The sequence below is a fragment of the Carassius carassius genome, chromosome 4 (assembly GCF_963082965.1).
Source record: "Carassius carassius chromosome 4, fCarCar2.1, whole genome shotgun sequence".
NCBI lineage: Eukaryota > Metazoa > Chordata > Actinopteri > Cypriniformes > Cyprinidae > Carassius > Carassius carassius.
In genome coordinates this window covers 19,509,675-19,537,470 of record NC_081758.1, presented here as the reverse complement: position 1 = coordinate 19,537,470, position 27,796 = coordinate 19,509,675, and the positions used below count along the sequence as shown (strand labels likewise).

The 27,796-nt window shown below is 36.8% G+C and overlaps 1 protein-coding gene across 2 annotated transcripts in view; it reads right to left on the bottom strand.

Annotated features, from left to right (window-relative positions):
* Positions 1 to 22,328, bottom strand: part of LOC132130168 (single-stranded DNA-binding protein 2-like) — a 37,721-nt gene extending 15,393 nt beyond the window's left edge. For both annotated transcript variants that reach the window (XM_059541847.1, XM_059541854.1), the window contains exons 1-4: positions 22,132 to 22,328; positions 11,704 to 11,776; positions 9,959 to 10,020; positions 8,540 to 8,624 (exon numbers count right to left, since the gene is read on the bottom strand). In XM_059541847.1, coding sequence (XP_059397830.1) covers positions 8,540 to 8,624; positions 9,959 to 10,020; positions 11,704 to 11,776; positions 22,132 to 22,184 — 273 coding nt within the window. In that variant the 5' untranslated portion in view covers positions 22,185 to 22,328. The remainder of the gene's footprint in view (positions 1 to 8,539; positions 8,625 to 9,958; positions 10,021 to 11,703; positions 11,777 to 22,131) is intronic.
* Between the last annotated feature and the right edge of the window lie 5,468 nt (positions 22,329 to 27,796).

Sequence of the window (27,796 nt, the reverse complement as noted above, 5' to 3'; positions counted from 1 at the left end):
CACCATACTAACTATTTTCGTTTTCATTAAAAGAAATCTTAAACATTATAGCCACACAAATGTGGTTCAGGCAACGCATATTGATTATATTCAACTACACATAACGTTTGCCTATTTATGAAAAAAAACAAAATATAAAACACAAACCTGCCTCTTTTCATTTTAAATATAATATAAAAATATTAAACATTTTATGGTCCAGGCAATATGTGCATTTGTACTAAACAACAGATTTTGCAGTAAACAACATTACAGATCATCTTCGTTGTATTAAAATTTAAAATGACAAAACTCAACCCAGTCTCTTTTTGTTAAATTTCAGTTTTATCAATATTAGCCATTATAAAAGTATGAGTAAAAGGTATAAGAAGCTATACAAATAAAGCAAACAATTCAGTTAAACATACAAAGTCAGCGCTCTAGTCTAACCATACATCGGTAAAGTTAAATAGCTTATAAAGTTATGAAACTTCCCTTCAGCCAAAACGATTGCCCAGGGAAAAAATTATAGATTTACGAGACCAAAAATCGCCCATTAGATATACACAAGATGAATTATATCTCATGTTTAACCACTACAGAGACGCCAGAGTCCGCGGCATTGGCGGCAAACTTTAGAAGGTCTAGCCGAGGAAAGACTGCTTCAGGCGGGGTACATGAACGCCGAGGGCCTGGTCATCGCTGGATCAACTGGATAAAATTTTCATAAATCTTTAAATAAACCACAGATTTGAGCTTTAAACAACTACATTCTCGCCTGAAAACCTCTTAAAACTACATTTCATGATACAGAAACAGTAGTATTATATGTCAACTGTATTAAAAAATGGCGCTTCTTGTTGTCATTCTCCGTGGCGCTGCCTTGTCAGCTGTCAATCAAGCTGTCACTCAAAGTTAACCACACCCTTATTGTCATATATTTTATATCTAAATACGATCTAAACTAACGAGTTAGAAAAAAAATCACCCCCCTCACAGTTGTCAGGCACTCGGAAGCTATCGAAAAATACAATAAAAGTCCATGGGACCAACTTGTAAAAACATGAATTTATGCTGTGAAAACGGACATTTTAACATGGGGGCTATGGACATTTGCTCCCTTTTGGGACCTTCCCCTGGCGGATTTTCGATGTATTGCAGTTTTTCGCACTTCCAGGTAGGCTTCATTTTTCAGATCAGAATGTTGCCGCTTGGTGTAAATCCCGGTTTAGTTAGAAAGGCAAGGGTCCACTGAACGACATCTCATAGAGCACGTTTAGTCCAACGAAGCAATAACATTGTAAGGATGGTAATTCCTTTGTTTACGTCTCATTTCTTCGGGGACAATATTGTTCGTATCTGTTATGGAATAGCCTAAACTCAAAATACTGCGTCACAGTAATAAAAAAACAGCATAGTTTTGTAGCATACTAGGTCACTAACAGATTGAGACCATCAACAACAAAAAAATTCAAAGATAAGCAGAATATTGTTTACTAGAATTCTGGTGCTCTCTTATGACGGCTCGTGGCGCACGCTGTGATGCACCTGTCATTTGATGGGGGTGTAACAGCGATAGTTTTTTTGCGTAAATAATTCTTTCTTTATTTTTTCTTCTGTAACATTCGTGCACCTATACCACTGGATATAAATGCAACTTTCTCTTCTCTGCTATAATTTTTAATCTGCGTATTATGCATGTCATGTCAGTGTGTACGTCACGAGCACATGCACAGTTTGGTCAGAATGGCAATAATGGGATTAAGGTGTTTACATGCCTGTATATTTTGATTAAAATAGGCTTATGCCACCTAAGTTAATATGATTATGCAGGCTGCGATTATGAGTTTAAGTTGACTTGAGTCATTTATTTAACAAAAACATTAGCTGCATTTACATGGATCCTTCTAATCCGATCGTAATAGGACTAGAAGCACAATCAGAATAAAAGTGTCACATGTAAACACGTCAATCGGATTGAATCAGCTCGATCCGGCTAAAATTTTGATTGGATTGTAAGGGGTGGTTTATTCCTTTTGTAATCCGAGCGACAGGACATGTAAACACTTGATGGGATTGAAAACCGAAACTGGAAAGTACTGCGCATGCGCAGTGACGTAGAAATAGCGTAATGATGTATGACACGCGGAACGAGGTGTTCTTCCTGGTGACTAAAGTGTCATAAATAAGTGTCCTGTCATTATAAATCTCCCCTTTCACTCAGCATATGTGATGTGGAACACGACCACGTCCCACCAGTAATCGTTTAAGACTCTCATCAACAGACAACTAGTTTTGAGTGCGGGAAGAGGCACTTTTACTACTTTTTTTTTTTGCTAAAGTAAAGTTTAGCAGCACAACAGTTCATGTGTTGGTCGTTGCCTAATTAGGACCCGAAGTAGATAAATATAATGTGTGCTTTTTAAAACAGCAGCGAGAAACTCTGTATATTCATGCAGTGTGCGCATGTCAAAAGAGTAAATGCGACCAGAAGCTTGTGACATGTAAACGCGCACATCAACCCGATCACTTTATTAACCATTCATGTAAACACTATGTTCGGATTCCTCAATCAGAATTAAATAATTCCGATGGAAGCAAAAAGTGTCCATGTAAACGCACCTACTGTCTGTCACCAGAGGTGGAAAGTAACGAATTACCTTTACTCGCGTTACTGTAATTGAGTAGCTTTTTTGTGTACTAATACTTTTTAAAGTAATTTTTTAAATCTGTAATTTTACTTTTACTTAAGTAAATTTTGTTTGAAGTATTGTACTTCGCTACATTTTAAAACACATTAATTACTGAGTAAAAAAAAAAAATAAATAAATAAATAAATCGCTCCCTGGAAACTACAGCAGTAAATAATGGGCAGGAGGGCAAACTGGCGCTAAAATCACAAGAAAGATGCAGACGGACAAAACAGGCGTTAGTGGTGCAGACACCGCTGAAAACGAAACCCCGTCATATTCTGAAGTTGAACTCGAAGGAAATGAAGTGAACCCCTGGCCATATGTATGCTCTATTATGCAGTGTAAGCTGTACTTGCCTAGGAAGACCAAACTAGCAGCTTATAAAATCTCGACAAGACATCAACCCTTCGCAAAAATGTAGAGGTAAGCTAAATAATTGCATCATTGCATTGGTGGTTAAAATGAAGCTTTGACATTTTAGCAAGAGGTTTTGCACAAATTAGCCAAAAAGACAGTGGTGAGGAGTGTGCTATTTTTGTTTTAATGATGTGCGCGCGCATTTATAGTGCGTTCTTTCACTGTGTGATTCAGTCTCCTAAAATGCATTTAGAATGATCACAAAATTGAAGATATAGGGGCAGAAAATTCACATATTTATATAATTTCATATATTAAATCAATATCACACAAAGAATGCCATCTTTTCCTCCAAAAATCATCATGAATATATACATACATATATATATAACAGTTCAGTAAACAAGTTAATTAAGAGACTTGCGTTTTAGACACCATATTACCTTTTTTAGGTCTATTTCTACAACGGAAAATAATTCCAAACACAGCCACCAAAGCACAGTTTTGCGTCTCTGAGCAACGTGACAGTGTTTCGTTCCTGAATTAATTAACCGTTTAAATGATTCGGTTCAATCGCAATGACTCACTTATTAACAGTGACTTGCTGACACATACTGGCCATTTTAATTTCACATTTAAAGTATCTTTTGATTTTTTTAAATAATTAATTTCTTATCATTTCAAATGAGTATTCAACATTTTATGTCTTGTATATCAAAACATTATTCATGCATTTGTAACTGCAGGTTAAATGCATTCTTGTCCTTCACTAAACAGTGTAATACATCTAAATGTCACTTCCAATGAATCTTCTGCATTTCCTCTGCATTAAAAGATGAGCTTGTTGATACTGATTTGCCTGTTAGCAGCCCAAATGTTTTATTATTCTAAATAACTGATTCCTTTAATTAAAAACAACTAGTTTGAGATTAATAGACCTATCCCAGGGGTGTCAAACTCAGTTCCTGGAGGGCCGTAGCCCTGCAGAGTTTAGTTCTAACCCTGCTCCAGCACACATATCATGTAGTTTTCAAATAAACCTAAATGATTAGATTAGCTGGATCAGGTGTGTTTAATTAGGGTTATATCTAAACTGTGCAGGACTGTGGCCCTCCAGGAACTGAGTTTGACAACCTTGGCCTGTCCCATTTTTGACTCCCTCCCACTGTTAAAATGTAACTAAGTAATTTTTACTCTGAGTAAATTTTAAATAAGCTACTTTTTACTTTTACTTGAGTAGATTTTTAGACTGGTACTTTTACTTGTACTTAAGTAAAATCTCATTAATGTAATGGTACTTTTACTTGAGTAGAATATTTTTGTACTCTTTCCACCTCTGTCTGTCACCTAGCAACTGGGACAACTGCCATCGACCAGTGGCAGTAACTTTTATACTAGACTTTTTGAAAGTTATATTCAACTGTCTAAAAAACAAAATAGGGTTCAAAATCTTGTGTCTAAATATTTTCACCTTGGTCCATTTATGTAAATAATAAAAAGTCTAAACTATCTATAAAATCTCATTTTAGTATGCCAACATAAAGCTTGTGTTTAAGTGTGAGTCATTAAATCTTTCACTCAACTGATTCTTTCAGCAACACTTATCCAGGAATGCTACTAATTGTTTGGAGCCTCAACGATTGATTATTGGTGGCTTTGGAACTATTTTATTGATGGAGCAAAAACAGCAACTGGCAACCTTGTGTTACGATCGGAGACCCAGGGAAACACAGGAGACAAGAGATCCAATCGCAGTGTGGGTTTTAATGGGTAATCCAAATCAGAAATCAACAAGCAGGGGTCAAAACCATAAATCCATCCAAACAAATAAACAAACAGGGAAGGAACAGGAACGGGAACAGGAACTCGGAAGACGAGTAAGTCGGAAGGCGAGGAAACTGGGTGACGGAAAGAAAGGACTCCATGAAGACAAACAGAAAAAGACCAGTTAATATAGGGAGGGTAATGACTATCAAGTGAAGACACCTGAGTGCAATTAACAGGAGTGCAATTACTGTGATGAAGGGACAAGGCTATGTGGGAATTGTAGTGCCTATGGTGAGGTGCCTATGGGGAAGTGAGACCACTAGTGGAGACTCAGGGAAACAGAGACCAGACAGCGTGACACCTTGTGTCTAAAATGTAAATTTTTCTGTGCAAGCATGCTAGGCCAGCGGGTTTCACTGTTGTGCATCTTTTGGAGCATTTTAAAAAGTCTGCACTTAAGTTAAATTATGTTAAAACAAATTTTTATGTTCTGTTAAAGCACAACATGACAACTTAGAACACTGATTGTGTGTTAAGGATGGAGCCAGAAGCCTCCTGGGTAATAATGCAGTCTTTTAACCACCAGACAACCTTTCCCACTATATCTGCAGTCTAATCTAATGCAGTGATGAGGTCATCTTCTCCTGCTGTCTCTCTCTGCTGGAAACATTCTCTGCTTTACAGATGGAAGACTTTAACTAACCAGTGTGTGTTTGCTTCTATGTGTGTTTGAGGAGGTTATTTCAGGACACCAGTGTTTTCAGTTAACTCACAATGAACACCCTTCCCAGCTGCTAACACACTCCACTCTGAATCCGGCTCTCGGCCTCTGGTACAGGGCCAGCCAGACATTACAGTAACTTCTGAGAATATGTGTGTGCATATGATTTCATTTGTGTTTAAAAGTACCCTGGCTCAGATTGTGCATCAGACCATATTGAGATTACATACACAATAATGCTAAAAGGATTCTCCCCATCATGCCGATCATCTTCCACACTGGCCCAAACACGTGCAATCATTAATAGCAATGAGACATATGTTAAAAATATTATTATTATTGTCTATGAGAAGTGCTACCCATCATTCTGTCAAGCTAAAATGTGTTAACATGCTCCAAAAACATGAGAGAAAAAAACAATTTTCAGGCCCTGCCAGTGGCCCTGCTTCAGAACGCGGTCACACAGAGGCGTTCCCACAGTGTTTCAAAGCAGTTTCTTGTTCCCTTTAGGGAAGCAAGGTTATAGTCGTAACCCCAGATGTTATCATAGTCACTTACACATTTTAAAGTAAAAATCTAAATATGGAGCACCCAAAGTTTTCCGGCAAGAGATAAACATTTAAGACAAACATGCAGGCTAAACTATTCAGTGCAGCAACAATATTCCAAGCTCTGAATGAGGGTACACTGTGTGAAATATCTCTCTCCATTCGGGGCTGAAAATCTTCATTAACATGCTTGAATAGGCTCCACAATATTATAAGCTATTTCATGCTGCCATGCTTCCCCACTTTCTCTCGTTTAATTTGCTGCTGTTTGTGTTCTACTCTGTGTGAATACAAAGAAAATGAAAGCGCAGATGACACTAGCCCTAAGCCAGACAGAAGAACATCAATAGGGAATATGAAGGATGTTCATGTAAAGAATTTGGAAACAGATATGCTCAGGATTTGCTGATTTATTAAATGGTGCTGATTTATAAAACTACTTGTAGTTTTAGCTACAAACTACATACCAACAAATTACTTTATATATTTAATAGGGAAACATCAGTGTGAATATGTCATATAGTGCATTTCTATACAATGGGTAAATAAAAAAAAAACAATAAATAAAAACATAACCTTTCAAATTTAAGTTTTAGTATGTTAAGTTTGCGTGAAATATATGTTTCAGGTGGGAGAAAAAAAAAGTATATGTTGTAAGTTATGTTTCATTATTCAGGCTTTCAGATTGTGTGACTAGACACAAATGTTGCATAAAAGTATTTAACAATAATGTATTAAAATATGAATACATAGTTTAGTAGTTTATTGTGAATTATTTAAGCTATACTGGTGTAAACAGTCTGACCTCTCATCACTAACTGTAAAAATGTACTATGATTTAAAAGTAACGCTTGTAATGAGAAAGTAAAATATACATTTATTGAATAAAAGTAAAAATAAAAAGATTCTGATTCTTAAATCTATTTAAGCACTAGCAATCATGACATAAATTTCTTAATAAAACATAATGTTTTTTTCACATCTAATGTAACGATAAAACTGTGTGTCATCTATTCCAAACCCTTAAATGTATTATTTACTGGAACTTTCAACTGAAGGAAAAGAGCATGCAAAGTGTGCTCCAGTGTTTCAGACTTCATTCCATTTGTGTTAAACGACAGAAAGGCAGCAGAGTACCAGTCATTGTCTGCTGTTTTTTTTTGGTGGTGGGGGGGGGGGGGGGGACAATGAGAGAGGATGGGTAAAAATAGAGTGTGTTTATGACTGCCAAGAAAATGGAATGTGCTCGTTTAGGCAGCAGAGAATAATCTGAAGAGCATTTACAGCACAGCAGATTATATTTCCACGCTAAAGATGGCCATTAAACAGTGGAAATCAATGCGGAGCGAGTCACTAGATCATTCTTCAGGATTAAGTTACTTTTCATTTTGGACATGTATCTTAAGTGAGAATATTACAATATGTGTTATGTGTAATCATTACTGTTGCTTTGCTAAAAAGCACACAAAATATAGAAGACCACACACACACACACAAACAATATATATATATATATATATAGAGAGAGAGAGAGAGAGAGTGTTATTATATAGTTATTATAGAGTTATTTCTATATATTTAATTATATATACCCTTGTGAACATATAGATTAATTAAGATGAAAACACCTCTGGAAATATGTATGATGGCTTACTTTAATGAAAATTTGCTAAACACAATGTAGCCATGACCATAGATCGCTTTAAAGTATTTTTTGATTTAACAACATGCCTTTAACATTTCATGCATGAATGAGAATCAGTGTGGCACTTCAGATGATTGGAGCATGACCTGAAAGCAGAGGTTTTTACTGTAATGAGCTATGGCTGGTTAGCATTTAATCTTGGTGATTCTGGTCGTGAGGTCTATATACAGTAATTTGTGGCAGACAAACAGATACCTAACTTGTAGTTGGAGTCGTGGTTTTAATCAAGGATGTGATGTGATCAACTGTGATGCTATTATGTTGAGTTTGACCTAATCCAAATGGGTCAATATTTCTTGTAGACAAGCCTTTAATCTAATCACACTCTATGCTTTCCTATTGCTTCCTCTATTTCTCTTTCTTTCATACTCAGAATAGGTCAAGGTGTCCTCCTCCCTCTAGCCAAGATGACCGCAAATGTATGACATCATTTCTAATGCCTCTAGCGCAAACCACCAATTTATCATCCTTCCCTCTTTCCATTCCCCTCCTGCTCACCTTATCTCTCCTTCTATGAGCTGTACACTCACTCACAATTATCCTGCAAGATTTCCACAGAGACCAGCTGTAATGGCTGTTGTACAGGTCGGTGGTTTCATACTGGTTTTGTTTATAGTACAAAAAACTAAAATGCAATCACTGGTTTATTAGTGGTTTTAAATATCTCCTTAATTTGTCTTTAAAACTGTTTTCATGCTTTCAGCAGCCAATAAAAGCATGGTTACTGCACAAAATCATGATAATCAAGTGACCACATATTTATACTCACATAGTCATGAAAAGCTTTGGCTTCACTTGAATGCTCACAGGTTTCTCTCCTCTCAGGAGCAGCACAGTAGAGGTCCCAGAAAACACTGTAATAAAAGATGTACAATGTAATATAAAAAAGACTGTTACTGCAGTCTCAGAATAAATGACTATCTTCAGTTAATTAAAGCCCTGTTTGGATGGGATTAGTTTTTCCTGAGAAAATGTTTGTTTCACCAATTAATTTGGAGAATTTAATACCGTCAGAATAAAAAATGGCAGTGTTTTTGTGAAAACTTCATGAAAAAATATAGAGCATCTAATATTATAACTAACTTGGTGTTTCTCTGTTTCTGGGTTCGTCTGGTGTTCCCTTGGGTTTTAAAAAAAAAACTATATTTTATTCAGCAAAAATGCATTAAATTGATAAAAAGAAATGACTATAATGCTAAAACTTTTTTGGTGTTGCACATATCCAGACAACTTGATCTAGCATAATGTACATATCCAGAATATAAAAACCTTAGTATTAAAGGAGTCCTATTAATTTGTATTTATTTATTTTTTTACATTACATTTTCATCATAATTTAGTACTGACTTAAAGGTGCAGTATGTATAGTTAGTAACAGTACTACAACTGTCTGCGTGAACAGGGAGCACAGCAAATCCATATGCTGACCGGCAGGTAAGAAAACCCACAGATATCTATAGGTAGATGCCTCATTTCACAGCTCCAAGTACATAGATGCGTCCACCAGTCATACAAAGGTAAACTTGACATCATTCACCATAATGAGCCATGAATTAACATTAATTTAACTTTAATTTAACAAACTTGCTTCAAAAAAGTAACATTCAATACATATAGTATTGTTTTTAATATTTTTTATTGTGTGGTAACTGTTTTATAAAGTAATTAGGTACTTGAGGCAGTGCTGTATACAATAACCAAAGAGATGATGATAACCAAAAACAAACAGATATTCTGTTTGTTGTTGCCATAGTAACCAAGGAGGGGCAGTACAGGATTCATCCTCTTTCCAGAAAGAAGCAGCTCATTTGAAGGATCCTTTGGAAGGAATGTTATTTTTATTGCTCTTCATTCCTTCTAGTATGCATAGTTCTGATGCTGAAGAGGTGGGTTTTCGCCACACTATGATATGAAATAAAACTGAAACAAGTCATTTTCTGAGCTGGGTTTCAATAAAAGCTGATTTTGGACAAATGAGGAAGTTTTGAGCTCTGAAACTGACAGAATGATTTTTTTTTATAGTGCAATCACCTCTGACATGTCAAAAGATCAAGGAACATTTGAAGGAAAATTTGTGACCCCTTCAACTTGAGATCCCATGAATCCATCATTCCTATCTTAATAATTATAACTAAAATATTTTTAGCACACAAATCTTATCTAAATATGGCTAAATAAACTTTCTTACCACCACCATGAGTGTAAGAACCCTGGAGGCTCCCCTAATGTTATGTTCTTCTCCCATCGGATCTGCCAAGTTAAACAGAGAACAAAGAGTTATAAAGATTCAGTGACAAGTCGACCTGTGATCCCTTTGGGAATTAAACAATGTTAAGGGCAAATTCTGCCATGGAGAGCTGAACTTTCAGTCAAACATGGTGCCCAGAATAAATCTGAGATATTAAACTGTTACTTGGCATCTCAGCGTGACTCAGTCTATGACCTCATTCATAAAAATTATATTAACCAACTGACACTTCACTAAGCTCTGCCCTCCATGGCAGAATACGCCATCGAAAGGAATTGAAGATTTTAAGACAAGACACTATGGTGTCATGTTTTCAGTTTGTTTAGACAATTGACACTTATTTTCAAATCTTAACCAATTTTAAAACCATGAAAGACCACAGACATGAAGGCAGTTATGTAGAAGCATTCAACATCTGGTAGGTGACGCGGGTATTACGTCAGCGACAACCTCATCAGGAGTCGTGAATATCAAATATGATTTGACTTTGGGGACACTCTCGATCAGGAGCAGTTAAATAATCATAATGACTTTTTTATTATATTGTTGGTTAACCCTTGGAAAATAGTCTTCAATACTTTCAAGAAAGAAAAAAAGGAAATCCACAGATTTGATAATATAACCAATGCTTATAAGATAATATGGCAGATGGCAATAGTTTCTAAGGTAGGAAAAGGCTCCTTTCTCATCCTTAAATCTTTATCAAAAGACTAAACAGGAACAGAAAACACCATCAATCTTGATGAGATCATCAGTTTCGGTCACTTGCCATGTGAGATGGGTTTACTGACACCAAAGGACTGACGACAGCCACCATAAACAACACGGGTGGGCCCTACATGATCTAACATTGCTGTGAGAGCGACGGCTATTTTTGGGATCAAGTCCAGCATGAACTGTTTACATGAGCAGGGTGGCAAAAGATAGGAGTCGCAAAGGAAACCGGCCACAATGGAAGGGGCGGCTGGTCTGAGTCATGTCTGAGTGGTGGGTCAGCCTTTATGTTTTTACCTCTGTGATTGTGCCAGCCTCTTTCACTGTCATTCCTCCTCCTCTCTCTTTGTTTTGTTCCAGTATTTATCTCATCTTATTCCTCTGTCATATTTACTTTACTCAAGTGCTACAGCAGTCATCTCCGTCTGCATTTACTCAGTTGTATCTTGTCAGTGATCATGTCATCAGCAAGTGAGCTTGAGAGGATGACAAGCCATTAACATTGAGTGTCTCTGATACAAACCCTTCAGAAGGAAGTTAAAACATTTTGCTTGCTGTCTGATGGATTGTGTCTGCAGTGCAAACAGATCTCATTTGTCCACTCTGTGTACTGGGAGCAAAACTTCTTGTTGAAGATAAACCACATGCAATTACAGAGGAGAGCAAGTAAATACTTTTTTCTATGAAAATCCGTATAAATAAACTTACAGACCATCTCCACGAGGCAGTGCCATTAAGTAAACAGTTTACCCAGTTTCCCGTACAAGCATGGTTTTGTATCCAGTGTAATTCAATTAAGCTGGGATCAGACAGCAGTGAGGTTTTCTTAAGAGCCATTTAGTGGTACTGTAAGCCTACAGTACATGTAAATATTACCTCCTAAAACTACAGCATCTTAGATTAGTGTTCAGAAACATTTTAGTGACCGTCAAAGAGGTCTTACTGAAAATGCAAAAAGGTAGTTCACCTACCTCTGACAGGAAGGTCTGCGCTGATTTCTGAGCTCCCACATGTAGCAGATATTCATACACATACAGAGCTAACCTGCAAATAGAAATGGAAAGCACCTTTATAGTAGCATTATATATATATATATATATATATATATATATATATATATATATATATATATATATATATATATATATATATATATATATATATATATATAAACAGAGAGAGAGAGGAGAGCAGGGTGATTTGAGCATGAGGGGAAGTTGAGCCACCCCTTATATCTAGAGAACCTTCACACAGTGTCTTGAGCCGTAGGTGAGGAAACTCCCTGGATGAACAGCCAGTCCAGACTCACACAAATGTTTTAAGAAATATCTTATTTATAAATATATAAATATTAATATATATAATATATATAAATATATAAATATATAAATATTATAAATATAATATTTAAGAATTTATCTTCCTTTGGTCCTCTATTTTAATTCAGCATAATCAGTGACACTGTTTAACTCCATGTGGCTCAACTTACCCTCTCTCTAGGCTTAATTTACCTCTCACTGGGGGCAAGCTTAGCTTTTTTTGGAAAGCCATTCTGAAAGCAGTTTTTTTTAGACATTATTAAAATGGCTTCGGTTTATGATAAACAATTATCACAGCCTTTTTGAAATGGCAAACTTCTAGAATTAATTTTCATATTGTTCAATGTAGACTTTTTTTGGTGAGACACATTTCCAAAAATGACAAAAAGCACCAAAAAATAATAAGATCCATGCAATACGAAGTAAACTCATAGGCTTGTAAGAGAGAAAAGAAAAACGAAATTTAAGATAATCCACGAAATCTGAAAATGTTCAATACTGCATGTGTATTTTCAGTGTTGGAAAAAATTTGATTTGAGTGTTACAACAGAGACAAAGATTTGAATGTTCTTGAATGATCTGAATTTTAATCAGTTTATTTCACATAGCTCTAGAAGAATAGTCATACAAGGACTCAGGGTACTTTGTAGTACTTTTGTCATTTTTAGCCCTGGTCACCATTCACTTTCATTATATGTGTGGGGGTTGAACATATTGACACCAGGGATAATGTTTTCATTTTCATTCAACTGAAACCAGAAATCGAGACTCATCAGACCAGGCAACATTTTTCCAGTCTTCAACTGTCCAATTTTGGTGAGCCTGTGCAAATTGTAGCCTCTTTTTCCTATTTGTAGTGGAGATGAGTGGTACCCGGTGGGGTCTTCTGCTGTTGTAGCCCATCCACCTCAAGGGTGTGTGTGTTGTGGCTTCACAAATGCTTTGCTGCATACCTCGGTTGTAACGAGTGGTTATTTCAGTCAAAGTTGCTCTTCTATCAGCTTGAATCAGTCAGCCCATTCTCCTCTAACCTCTAGCATCAACAAGGCATTTTTGCCCACAGGACTGCTGCATACTGGATGTTTTTCCCTTTTCACACCATTCTTTGTAAACCCTAGAAATGGTTGTGTGTGAAAATCCCAGTAATTGAGCAGATTGTGAAATACTCAGACCAGCCCGTCTGGCACCAACAACCATGCTACACTCAAAATTGCTTAAATCACCTTTCTTTCCCATTCTGACATTCAGTTTTGAGTACAGGAGATTGTCTTGACCATGACCACACCCCTAAATGAATTGAAGCAACTGCCATGTGATTGGTTGATTAGATAATTGCATTAATGAGAAACTGAACAGGTGTTCCTAATAATCCTTTAGGTGAGTGTATAGTGTGGTTAAAGGCACAATATGTAATATGTTTTTATTCAAATATCCAAAAAGAACTAGAACAGTGTTATATATTTTGCTGACTTGTGTACTTACACTATCCCAAATGTTTCCAAGAATATTTAAATCCAGAGAAGTAATCATTTTAAATAATGGCTCGTCCCTGGTCATTGCATCGCCTGCCAATGACGTCATACAATTTCTGTTTTTGTTTTGTAGAAAACATGTAAACACAAAGATGCTTTAATATGTTATGTGTTTTATTAGACAGGTGATGACCGCACAGAGAAGCATTATAACAGAACTTTTGTATGTGTCTGTTGCTAATTTTACATAATGATTACAAAATTTGTCTAATTTTTAAAAAGGTTTTTATTTGATGAAAAAATTGCCTTCTTGAAATTTATAAGCTTTTTTTCCTTCTTGGACCTGAAATGAATGAATATTGGTCAATATTGATAATATTTTTTTTTTTTTTGCCAAATGTGCTTTTGTACTAAAGCTTTGTCAGGATAAATAATGATGACAATAAAACCACCAGTAAGTGGCAGCAAGCCCATGTTTTGATAAATGATTTATTGGATCGTTCAAAACGGCTGATTCAATTAGAAACATAACCTGCGTCTCAGTGTACATAACATCCATTCTAAATTCTATTCGATATTAGTAATTTTCAATACTATTTAGGCCAGTTAGGCTGGGTAGTATGCAAGTTGGGACGCAGGGGAAGTGTCCATCTGAATGGGCTGTTGAATCATTGGATCACTTGATTTGTTCAAAAGCTGATTCATTCAAGGGACGAAAGACCGTGTTACTATGTACTGTTGAATAAAAGTATTGTGCTTGCGCATGTAGGCCTACTGATATTCAGAAAACTACATTGCTTGTGAAATGAATATAAAAACCTAAAAACATGGTTTTACTGAGGGGATGCTTTTTGTCATTTTTGTCAACGAGGGGGATGCCATCGTCCCGCATCGCCCCTCAAATCGAACCCTGTCTTTAGCTAACATATATAATAAAGAAATATAACAACCAACAAACAATTTGAAACAGAATTGTAGGTGGGGGGAGTGAATGGACAGCACTCTCTCCAGCCTTCAATACCATGACTGAGGTGACCCCAACTGCTCCCCAGGTGCCGCAGCATGGCTGCCTACTGCTCCGGGTGTGTGTTCACGGTGTGTGTGCACTTTGGATGGGTTAAATGCAGATCATGGATTCTGAGTATCGGTCACCATACTTGGATGTATGTCACGTCACTTTTACTTTCACTTTCACTTATATATACACATATAATGACCAGGTAAATCATATATTAAAATGCTCTCATAATTGCTCAATACAACTCAAGATTCTAGTCATACAATCAATATGATAAATGATATAAAGAGATAATAATGACAGAAGAGAAGAGAGGTGAGATGAGCACAGTCTCAGAGCATGTCGTTAACCTCATGCTGCGTCCTCATCCCATCAACACAGAGCTCTTCTCTGCTCTGCAGATGAACTGACAACATTCTCATTGGTTGCCATACACTCCCTACATGCAAACAGACTAATTTCCCAAGAGACATTAGAGAGCGGGGAGTAATGGAGTTTGAGGGTGAGCCTGTCTGTGTGTGTGTGTTTATATATCTGGGACAAATATGTCGATGGGTATGTGTTTGACACATTAGGTGCAGTGAAAGAGAACAGAAGATGAACACAGAAAGAAAAATATAGAGATGGGTAGAAGAGGAGAGACAGGAATGCAGGCACTCATAAATGATTAATGATAAGAGCTGGAAAGGAGAAGGGAGAGTGACATGAGGACAACAGAAAAAAAAAATTGCAACCATAATTTGAAAAATTGCTGATGTTATTCAACAAAACAGTGTCCATGAATCTAACATCTGCACATCTATGACTAATCCTTTGTAAATGTATACCTGTACATGTATCACCTTTTATGTGTGGCCAGAAGACTAGGATATTAGATTAATGCAAGGATGCATATTATAATTCCTTACATGTAATAATTCCTTACATTTATATAGCACTTTACTGGGCACTTAAAGCGCTTTACATAGAGGGGGGGGGGGGGGGGGGGGAGTGGGGTTCTCCTCTACCACCAGTGTAGCATCCACCTGGATGATGCGATGCCAGCCATATAGCGCCAGAATGCCCACCACACACCAGCTCATTATTATATTATGAGTAGAATTGGGAATCGTTAGAAATTTTCCGGTTCCGCCTAAAGTTTCCGGTTCCGATTCCATTAAAATCATTAAACAACTATTAAAAAAATAGTGGTGTACTTAATGACCCGTATACTAAAATGACCCATATACTAAATAATCTAGAGCTGAAACAACGAATCGATTTAATCGATTAAAATCGATTATTAAAATAGTTGTCAACTAATTTAGTCATCGATTCGTTGCTAAATAACTTTTATTTGCCGTAAGCGGCTCATTTCGTGCATATTTAAAATCTGCGGTGACCAAAGTGTGGCAGTAATGAGCCACCGGAGGTTTTACTCAGCCAGTACAACAGGAGAAGTAGCGAATAGCCAATAGCTGGCCTTGTTTTATGTCACGTGCTTCCCGAACAGCGTCTCTGCAGCCATAGACATCATATGATGTCTATGTCTGCAGCATTCAGCGTGATGTGGGAGTACTTTACATTGAGCCTTTAAAAAAAGAAGAGTAACCTGTAAACTCTGCACTACTGCGCTGTTTAAGGGGACGTTCACATATCGCGTCTTTTGCGCGCTCAAGTTCGTTATTTCCAACACCGCACCGCATCGAGTTAAAAACATTTCAACTTTTCACAATGCAGCAACCGCACCGCGGGTCATGTGACAAGAACTAACCAAACAGCTTCATCCTTTCCCGTAACAACGTTAAAAGCTCAGTCAAGATGAAAGGAACAGCTGATCATAGTTGTATATGGATTTCCATTTTGAAATAAATTTAGTAGCAGAGCTACTGCAAGCGATTTTTGAGCTGCAAATCCATTTATCCTTTGCTGAAATTTCCGCGTCTTCAAGGAGAGGGCACGTCATGGTTGCTTATCAAAGGCAGACGCCTCAGGGGCGCTTCTGCGCGAGCGCTTTGGAAAGAAGGAGAAAGCGGTGCGCCTAGCGATTTCCACGCGTTTTTAGGCGCGATTTGTGAACGGCCCCTAAGACTTTCATTTGTGCAGATTCTCCAGTACAATGTTGTTTGCAAATGTTTAGTCGTAAAAGCTGATAACATTGCTTTTTAACAGTTAACATTTAAAGCTTTACAAACATGTTCTGTGATCAGTTTGTCGTTTACCAGTTCAAAATTCAGTCGTGCAGCCTATTTATGACTGAATGAGAGAGGTAAATGTAGATATTTGAAATGCACTTTTTTTTCTAAGTATTATTCACTGCTCTTTTTCACACAGCAGGTTTTTTGTGTGTGTCCTGTTTTTTTTTTCTGGACAACCTTCTGATGGATTTTACTTTAAATTGTGAGTTCCATTCAGGTTTCATGCCATTGGCACTTTTTTTGAAGGATTGTTTACAATTTCACAGCAAAAGCTATAAAGCTTTTTCCCAGTATATAATAAAATACAATGCACTGCAATTTTATTCTGTTTTATCCTTATTCTTCGTGAAAATATGTTCTGAAAGATTCCTTAATAAGCTTTGTTCGGGATGTTAAACTACTTTAGGAGCTCTAAGGACTGCCATGGTGAAAACATTATTTGAAATCTCCTTGTGAAATTTGCTAGAGTATGGGTCAGTGTTCTGATTGCAGAAGAGTTCGACAAAGGATTACTAACACAATAAAACAACTCCAGGTATATTTTTGATGAGGATATGACAGTGCAAAATGGTTAAAATCTCTTAAATCTATGCTGAATGATAAAGACCATTTATTAATAATTTACTTGGGGAAAAAATGGGAAAAACTAAAATATAAGTACATAAACCGATTAATCGATTAATCGTAAAAATAATCGACAGATTAATCGATTATCAAAATAATCGTTAGTTGCAGCCCTAAAATAATCTAACCCTCATACTTACATAAAAATAGCAGTCTATTTATTTAGTGGTCCAAGTTGAAGTCAGTATGTATATTAATGACAATATGGGACAAATATAATGTAATTTAGTGGCGGCAGGTGCTGCGCGCTGCCGGTACATGCACAGTCAGACAAAACTACGTGCACAGTTACCAAAAGCGTGAGTGCGTGTACAATTGTGTGTTCTACAGTTAAACACACAATGCGGTTCTGCAAATCTGTGGAGTGGACATTCAAAACATTGTGCTCAGTAATTAAAGAGGCAGGGCGGCGTTTATGTTATTTGGTTTGTGACATCCTTTACTGGAAACGCTGAATCATCAGAACACTGGCACAAGGCTGCTGAAAGTGCTGGGTCACGTGTCGCACCAGAACCGAAACTTAGAAATTGCTCACGGTTCCGGTTCTTTTAAAAAAACAGAACTGGTTCTCGGTCCCCAACCTTAATTAGGAGATATAAGGTATAATAGGCCTACATTTTACATAAACATTACCAATTAAAAACCTGGGGGCATTATAAGTCTCTTGTGCTCACCAAGGATGCATTTATTTGATAAAACTACAATATATAAAAAATAGTTTTTTTATTTGAATATATTTTAAAAAATGTAATTTAATCCTGTGATGGCAAAGCTGAATTTTAAGCATCATTACTCCAGTCTTCCAGGTCTCGTGATTCTTCAGAAATCATTCAAATTAGCTAATTTGGTGCTCAATAAATATTTCTTGTTATTAATTAATGTTGAAAACAACCCTACACCCTGCCACCATGGCCGTAGCCAGCTATGAGGTCACCAAGGTCTGGACATTGATACATTTTTCATACTCGAAAATAAAATTTGTTCTCTGATTGACTAATTTGCTGTTAGACTCCTCATATGAATGTCTGCATGTATAATTCATAATGTTTAGCATCCGTGGTATGAAAATAATTGCTGCAAGACACTGCCGAAGTGAACGAGTCTTCAGAGAGTTGTGAGCGAGAGTGCGAGACGCAGCCAGATCCAGCTATTATAAGCTTTTTGACTTGTTTTTCCACTAAATTTAACACTTTAGAAAGTTAATAAGAGTAGGAAGTTGCGGTTTAGGGTCAGCGATACCTTTATCTTATCTGATTTCCAAAATATTTGAAATAATTACGGTTTATTTTATTTATTTATAGGTTTTTGTTTATTTTAATAGCAACATCTGGCAACATTGCATCGCTGGCATTAGTCTGGCATTAGCGGCTATTTACACTAAGTGCAAATATCTATAGATTCTATTTATAATATGTTAAAATAGCAGGATTTTCTGCTATTTATACTACTTACTGCAAATAGTGTCAATTATCTGCATCTCAGTATTGTAGTATATTATAAAACAGTATGCAATAATAACTTATTGTCTAGTTTAATGGATGCCACCTTATTGGGACAATAAAGGCCTCCCTACACCTAGCCTACCATAATTTTTTGATTATTTACTTAATTTTCATTGAAAATAAACACTTTTCTCATGTGATTTAAAATTTGAAAAGGGAGAAAAAATTTAACCAAAAGGTGGATTCGAACCCACGTAGATCACGTCAAAATATGTATGACACTCATTTGACCTTCTGTGCCACTGGAGTTGACTGTTAGGTTTTGTCTTTTGTAATCTTGGCTACCCGAAAATAACACGTTTGGTGAGCAATATGTATGTTTGCATGAATAATAAACAACTGATAAAATTATCCACCCCATAAATATAGTATTAGCAAACTTTGATGCAATAAATAGGGAATGATTTAAAAATGAGAATCCCTCCAAAAATTTCTGTCTCTTTTCAAGTGTTAGAGTATTTTATTAGTTGTATTTATAGGGATTATTATAGCACAATTCTATAAGGGGGTTATTATAGAAACCCCCCGAATCTCACTAATTTTCAAAGCCTGGCTACAGCCATGCCTGCCGCTTAATAATTTTGTGAAAAATACAAATATATTTTCAGATTTTTGAACAGAAAGATCAAAAGCATTTATTTTAAATATATGCTTTTTGTATGAAATAGATGTTATTTCGTCACTTTTGATTAATTTAATGTGCCCGTGGCTGACAAGTTAAAACAAAACACAAAAAAAGGCTTAGCCTTTGGATTAAAGCTGGTGAAATGGAGCTATGAAAAGAAAATTCAGAGAGGAAGAGGCCATCTTGGTAAGTCTAGGGAATGAAACTCATATCCTGTGTGGACAGGACAATGCTACATTCCTCAGCCTACTAGGCCCAAGTTCTTCTGCTCTATAATGTTAATATGGATATGGCTTGCTTTCTTATTTATCATTAAGTGTCAGTAAAACTGAACATAGAAATAATTTTGTAGAACCTAGAAACAATGCAAAAATACAACATAGCTTATCAGTGCATGTGTTTTATGTTGATAAAGACATCAAGAAATGGTGTTTGGCTTGAGCAGACATGTAGATGTTAAAAAAATATGAACACACAAATGAAAACCAGGAGCTTGAGGATTAGTCCAAAACATGCTGCACAACACCTCGAGAAACAATGCCTTTCTCCACGACAACAGGAAATGCCAGCTTATCTTGTAGATGAAAGCAGGGAGAAAATGTGCAGCTCTGGAAAAGCACTCACAACCTTCAAGCCTACCAGAACAAAACAAAAAAAACTATGTGTGATATATGAAAAGGGAAGGCTGTATAACACACAGCCTACAGAGAGAAATAAAGACTCCTAGTCAGTTTCTAAGCCATGCCGTCACACTTGCTTAACCTTGCAGTAGGGCCGATGTGATGCTGCTTGCATATCAATGATGGAGAGAAATATCAGAGGCCAACCACTCTGCGGGAAAACTGTTCAAGCAGCAGGAACAACACCAGCAGTCATTCACTTACAAACTGAATACAACACTTTTCACCACTTTAGAAAATACACAGAGAACATATTTTTGAAAATCACCATTCAGGAACTTTATAAGAATAAATAAGTTTTTAGTGACACGAAAGTGAATGCATGAACTAAAAAAATGCTTGAACGGAATGTATGTCACTTTGGATAAAAGCGTCTGCCAATTGCATAAATGTATTTCTTTTTTTATCTTTATGACAGCTGAATTACTTATTTAATTGATGACTGTCAAAAAAAAAAAAAACCTAAAACTAAAAACTCCATGGTGATTTTGTTTCATAATTTTGTTTTGGTAGCTCAATGTGAGGAATATTCCACACATGTGTTCCCACATGGAGATGTGGAGAAGAAAAGAAACTTCAGGCATCCTGGATAAACATCCTATTGTACATTTTCCACTGAGCTAAAAGCTGTTAGAAGACATGTTGTGACAGATGTTTTCTTTAGTAGATGGTCTTTGATTTGAATAGCTCAGATCACTTACATCAGCAGGGGTCAGATTTAAACCATGTATTATGTTACAGTTAGTTCCATGCCAGCTGACATTTTATTTACTCATCAAAGCCAAATTGTTCTCACTTTTGGCAAATGTTCATTTAGGAACCATGTATGTATACATCTGTGTGAAACCCTAAAACACACAGACCGTTATTAAGATTACATACAGCTATAGGATATTTTAAATCACCTTCCTGACAATGATGAAGAAATGTGACTCCTCAAACTGAGATCAACCTACAAATCATTGACAGAATGAGCGTATCAATGTTTGGTGATCTTTACAACAGAAGAAGGGTGCAGATAAACATCCAACAGCACTATACAATTGAAGTGCAATTTAAGATGTTACTGACTTGCAAAAGGACTGACAACACTCAACACAATACATCAAAACCACCTTCAGCACATTTGACTATGAAATGTGTTTGGAAATATGGTTTTTAGTATAGGACTTGTCGGTCCATGCCCATGTAGAATAAAACAGCTGTTTCTACAATACTTACATAGAATGTTTTCATCTCATGTGAATAAAAAATAATAATAATAATACTTTTTGAATTAAAAAAATACTAAGTGCACTTTAAGAAAAAATATAACATCGTAAAAACTATTGAAGTGGTTAGCAAAAAGAGCATAACCTTTAAACAGATATTGAAAATAAAATAGTCAAAGCATCAAATAAATAAATAAATAAACCTAGAAATTCTTATAGCTACATTTAAGCATATAATCTTGATTTTGAGAATAAAGTTGTCCAAACTATTTGTCAACCGCCTTATTGTGAAATGGATTGAACATCCTTATGATTAAAACACCTTCAGGCTCAGAACAACATAACACAACCAAGCTTGTGTTGTTTAGCAATCAGTCAAAACGTCTAAGTCAAGGAAAAACAGCCAACAGACAACAGCTGGTGAGGTCACTCAAATGTAAAATCATAAAACACTGAGTTACAAAGGGACAAGGAAGCAAACTATCTGAGTTAGATGATAACGTGCTGTTAAAGAAAGATTATGCCCAACGATATGGGGGATATTAAATTATTCCTATTCTATAATCATACTACATGACCACACGATCCACTGAGTGATCTAATAATATTTCTCATAATGCAGAAAGCACGTAACTTGAGAAGCATACAGTAGGCTAGTGCATACGCCAGCAGCTGTTTTACATGTCTTCTCTGTCCGAATATGTGTGTGTGTGTGTGTGTGTGTGCGCGCGACTGCAGATGTGATCGCGAGTCCTGATCAATATAACTTACTTTTCTCGGGCTTGACTATCCGATGGCACGCTGTTCTTGCCTTTGGCGTACATGCTTGCACAGACGCGACTGTCACGCACCTGTCAACCCATCACAGCCTCTGTCGAAACTATCTCGTCACCATAGCGACTCTGTCAGCTCCTCACCATTGGATGGACCGCGATGAACAGGCGCCCTCTCTCTTCTCTCTCTAGATGTCTGAGCATAGATACAGACGGTTGGTCTGGGAACGCCCCCGGGAACGCCCCGTCACGTGATGTGAATTTAGCCCGTGGGGAAAACATTGCATTGGCGCCAATTGAAATACACGGGACGATCATGCCGAAGAGTTGTTGTGTCGTTTTCTGTACCTCCAATAAACTAACAAATTATGAAATGAAGTTCTACATCCTTCCTAATAAACATACATAACCGGAAAGGATGACAAAATGGCTACAAGCAATAAGTTGTGAGGATGATCAAGGGAAGTTGTGGAAATCCCAAGACTAAGCATGTGTATATGTGCAGTCGGCATTCATCACAGGCAGGCTACGTTAACATTGTGTTCATTATTAACGCTATCAAAACTGTGTAAGGTTGTTTCAGAAAGTGGCATGTAATTAGCCTTATCATTCTACCTTAAGCAAAACTATGTAACGTTAGCCTAGTGTCGAACATAAACCCGTTTACCCACTTAAAAAAGCGTGTGGACACGTAACAACTTAGTTTTGTGTCAGAACTTTTACACTTTCATTCATAAATTCACCCCGTCTGTGTTTGCGAAACGATCGAATCGCGGAATCCAGTCAAAATAGAACTTGCTGTATAAAGCAGAACGTCACGGAATTTGGCTATTTTTGAATGAATACATCTATATTAGGGCTGTAAAATGAATCAAATATCAATATGGACTTGTGTATATGGATATTAAAGTTAAAAGAGACTAAAATTGTTCTACGCGTCTCTGGGAATGAACGCTCAATATGTGCATTTTTGTCATTCAGATACACACGATGTTCGCAGTGTTTTCCCCCACGCCGACTCCGCCCTCGCCACGCCCCCAGCTATGACTAGATGCCGACTGTAGCTAGCAAAGAAACCTGGACGGCCACGCCCACTCAACGCCTTTTACTCTGACTGCAGCCACGCCTCCTGTGATCCAGTGAATTCGGAGGCGTAGCGTGGGATTTGACGAGAAGTCTGAAGTATTTCATAATTTCATAGTCATTTTTAATAATGTCATTTTTACTCTTATAAATGTCGTTTAATTCCTTATAGTTTAACAAACCTTCAAGTTTAAGAGCACATATGCTACATAAAATGTCAATTCGACTAAGAAAAAACAAACAAGTGATTTCTTTTTAAACAGGAAGTAGATGAAAAGACAGTGTGCCAGAATAGACTGCAACAAACGACTTAACAGCTCTGAGAATCATTATATGCTGTGGATTCAACTCCTCGCAGAGCGTCTCACCTGGGATGTCTAAGACAGATCTGGACTGATCCAGCACATTCATTCTGTCTCTATGAAACCACACTGTTGTAGCACATGCAGAATGAGACCTGGCATTGTCTCAATCAAATAATCATGGACATCCCATGAAAGATGTCATCTTGATGGAAGTATATGTCTCTGTATAATTCCAATATGCCTCAATGTGGTACATGGCACATTTGCCAGTCACCCATGCCATTTGCTCTGCTGCACCCTTATATCATGACAGATGTTTGCTTTTCTGTTGCTGATGAAAGTCTGGATGGTCTCTTTGGTCTTTGGGATTGAGAATTCAGCATCCATTTTTCCCAGAAACAAGTTGAAATGTGGAATCATCTGACCACAACACACATTTCCAATGTCTTTTTGAGTCTCTGAGATTAACTCTAGCCCAGAGAATCCTGTGGCATCACTTCATAGAATTGATGTATATCTTTCTCCTAGAACAGGGGTCATCGACCCCGTTCCTGCAGGGCCGTGTGTCCTGTAGAGTTTAGCTTCCGCTTGCCTCAACACACCTGCATGGAAGTTTCAAGTACCTAAAACCTTGATTAGCTGGTTCAGGTGTGTTTGTTTAGGGTTGGAGCAAAACTCTGCAGGACACTGGCCCTTCAGGACTTAGTTTAGCGATACCTTTCCTTGAGTAAGAGAGATTTAAGTTGCATTTATTGATGCAGTGGCAGACTGTGTAAAGTAACAGTGGTTTTCCATAGAACTCCCGAGCCCATGTGGCTATATTTATCACCTCAGCAAGACGGTTTCTCATGCAATGCCATCTGAGGGCTCAGAGGTCTGAGGTTTCCTGCCTTGCCCTACAGAGATTTGAGATTTCTCAGGATTCCCTGAATCTTTTCACAATAATATGTACGGAAGTTTGTGAAAGAGCTAAATTCTTTGTGATTTTGCATTGAGAAATGTGATTTTGAGTCGTCTGACACTTCTCTCATTAAATTTAGCACAAAGTTACGAGCAAAGATCTAGCTTTGTTTGCAAAGACTGAGATGCTCCTTTTATACCCAAACACGATCCCCTCACCTATTACCAATTCACCTGCTTACTGTCAACTGTTTCAAAAAAGCTGAATTTGTTTCACCTTTTCAAATTAGTTTTGCCTCTGTCACAACTTTTTTGGAGTGTGTTGCAGCCATCAAAATAAAAATGTGTTTATATTTACAAAATACATTTAAGTAGGTCAGTGAAAACTTTTCTTTGTGCTTTTGTTGATTAAATTAGAGAATTTACAAATCATGGATCCTTGATTTTATTGCCTTTTACGAAATGTCCCAAATTTTCTGGAATTCATTTACATTTACATCTACATTTTAGTAACTGACTTTAAACGGTTATGACAGGAAAGCAAATTAGATGACTACCTTTTTAAGACTAAGCAGTGGCTGGTAACTGTTACTATTGTAAAAATATATTTTTATAAAATTATAATTTTGTTGACATAACTGTTTAGGGTCAAAAATCCAATACATTCACACTAGAAATGTCAGGTCAGGGCAAGTTTTCAAATTTTTATTGGGACTTGTCACAAAAGCTTGACACGTTCAAATGTAAACCACATCTGTGTTTTATTCTTCTCTTTCTTCTTCTTCCAAAAAAATAAATAGTTAAAAATTAGGAATTACTGCATTAAAAGGTTTGACAACTAACCACAGCCTTCCAGAATTTAGAATACATTTTTGAAAAGGTGTTCCTTTATTTATGATAATGTAATTATTATTTAGAAATTATTTAAATAGTATTATTTAACTGTAAATTGTATCAGTTTAACTAGTTTTTTTTTTCACATGTAGCATGCTGCACTCTAGTGGAAAAAACTCGAAAACAGGTTTTTTTTGGAGGCCACTGTGCTTTAGGAGCATTAATGCACCAGAATCTGTGCCCTGACACAATCCCATCTGTGAGATCTGGCTTGGGTTTTGATCTGATTGATCTCATGTTCAACTGCCAGATGGAAATGTACACTCTAAAAACACGGGTTAAAAAACAGCCCAATTTGGGTTCTTTTTAACCCAAGTGGTGGGTAAATATAGGACAGAACACACTTTGGTTTAATTTTAAAGGCTACGTTCACACTCTTTCACATTACAAGTTTGAGTCTCGAAATTCACACAGCACAGTAGCTTCTGGAAAACTGTCTGTATGAACGAGCAACAGGACTCAAGTCCTTATTCCTTACAGTTACCATAGCGACAGTGTCTAATCACTTTCTGAGTCAAAAAAGTTCATCTGTCAATTCTTCATTAACTGACTTCATTAACTTTCTCAACGGAAAAGCCCACAAAAACGTCATAAACTATGGAATGATATTGCGGACATTATTCAAAAGGCATTGCAAATTGTATTTGCAATTGTTTTCAATTTGTGGACGCATAAAATGTGACATAATCCAAACGCAAATGCAAATCGCGCATTACCGTTTTCATTTTCGATTAAGTGAACGCACAGTGTCTGCCAAATTTAAAATGGAAATGCAAAGTCCGTTTGCAATTGTGTTTTCCATATCTTATGAGCTATGAGCCTGTCATATTTAAATAGCAATATTAATTACCACATTTGCCTTTTCACTCTCTCTGCACTGTGCATGTAAACTGCCAAAACTCAAATGGAATCGCAATACCTTTTGCATTTGAATTTCCAACGTCTACATGGAAACCTGTCAATCAAGTGACAGGGGTGGGGCCATTTTATTGGGCGTGTTTGCATTGGGAAGTGACGATCGTACTAAAATGTACCATGTTTTTACTAGGGTAAATATGAGTTAACGATAGTGTTTATAATTAAGCCACAGTAGCCACAAATGTACAGTTGTCTGAGACGTTATGAAATGTTCTTTAATATCATGAACCATAAAATGTAGTCAGTGTTCTGCTATTGTTTATTTTCATAATAGGTAAACACAGGCCACAAGACGGTCACAGATCTGATGCTTATTCAGTGTAGCTTGGTAGCTGAGTGGTTAGTGACTGTCATCTCTAATGGCATACAGTCTTTTAGCGCATGTTCGAAACCTGGGCCAACACAGACGCTCTTTATTTTTATCCTACTAACTACAGCCGCTGATTTCGGACTTGCATCCTCAGTAGTTCAGACTTTGTGCATTCGACTCGGGAGTGTGATGTCTGCGAGGACGCAGGTCCGGTAATTCTGCAAACAGCAGCGTACTTGATAACATGTCAGCTCGCCTTGACTACTGCAATTTTCCTCACTGTATGATCGCCCGTTTGGCGGCTGAAGTTAGTAGGATAAACAAAAAAATAAAGAACGTCTGTGTTGGCCCGGGTTTCGAACACGCGCTAAAAGACTGTATGCCATAAGAGATGACAGTCACTAACCACTCAGCTACCAAGCTACACTGAATAAGCACCAGATCTTTTATGGTTCATGATATTAAAGAACATTTCATAACGTCTCAGACAACTGTACATTTGTGGCTACTGTGGCTTAATCATAAACACTATCATTAACTTATATTTACCCTAGTAAAAACATGGTACATTTTAGTACGATCTTCACTTCCCAATGCAAACACGCCCAATAAAATGGCCCCACCCCTGTCACTTGATTGACAGGTTTCCGTGTAGACGTTGGAAATTCAAATGCAAAAGGTATTGTGATTCCATTTGAGTTTTGGCAGTTTACATGCACAGTGCAGAGAGAGTGAAAAGGCAAATGTGGTAATTAATATTGCTATTTAAATATGACAGGCTCATAGCTCGTAAGATATGGAAAACACAATTGCAAACGGACTTTGCATTTCCATTTTAAATTTGGCAGACACTTTGCGTTCACTTAATCGAAAATGAAAACGGTAATGCGCGATTTGCATTTGCGTTTGGATTATGTCACATTTTATGCGTCCACAAATTGAAAACGCAATTGCAAATACAATTTGCAATGCCTTTTGAATAATGTCCGCAATATCATTCCATAATATACCGTTTATGCCGTGAACGAAAACGAACCATTCGAATTAACACACAGAGACCCCCCACGTCGACTCCGCCCACACAGTTATGACGCGACACCGAACAAGTCAATGCATTGTTTATACTGAATTAATCTTCTGAATTTTCATCTTCAATTATATTTCATTCAAATTTTTACTTTTACTACTCTTTATGCAAATAAAAAACAACTTAATTTGTTCCAAACGAAAAAAAAGCCTAAATATTTAGTTGA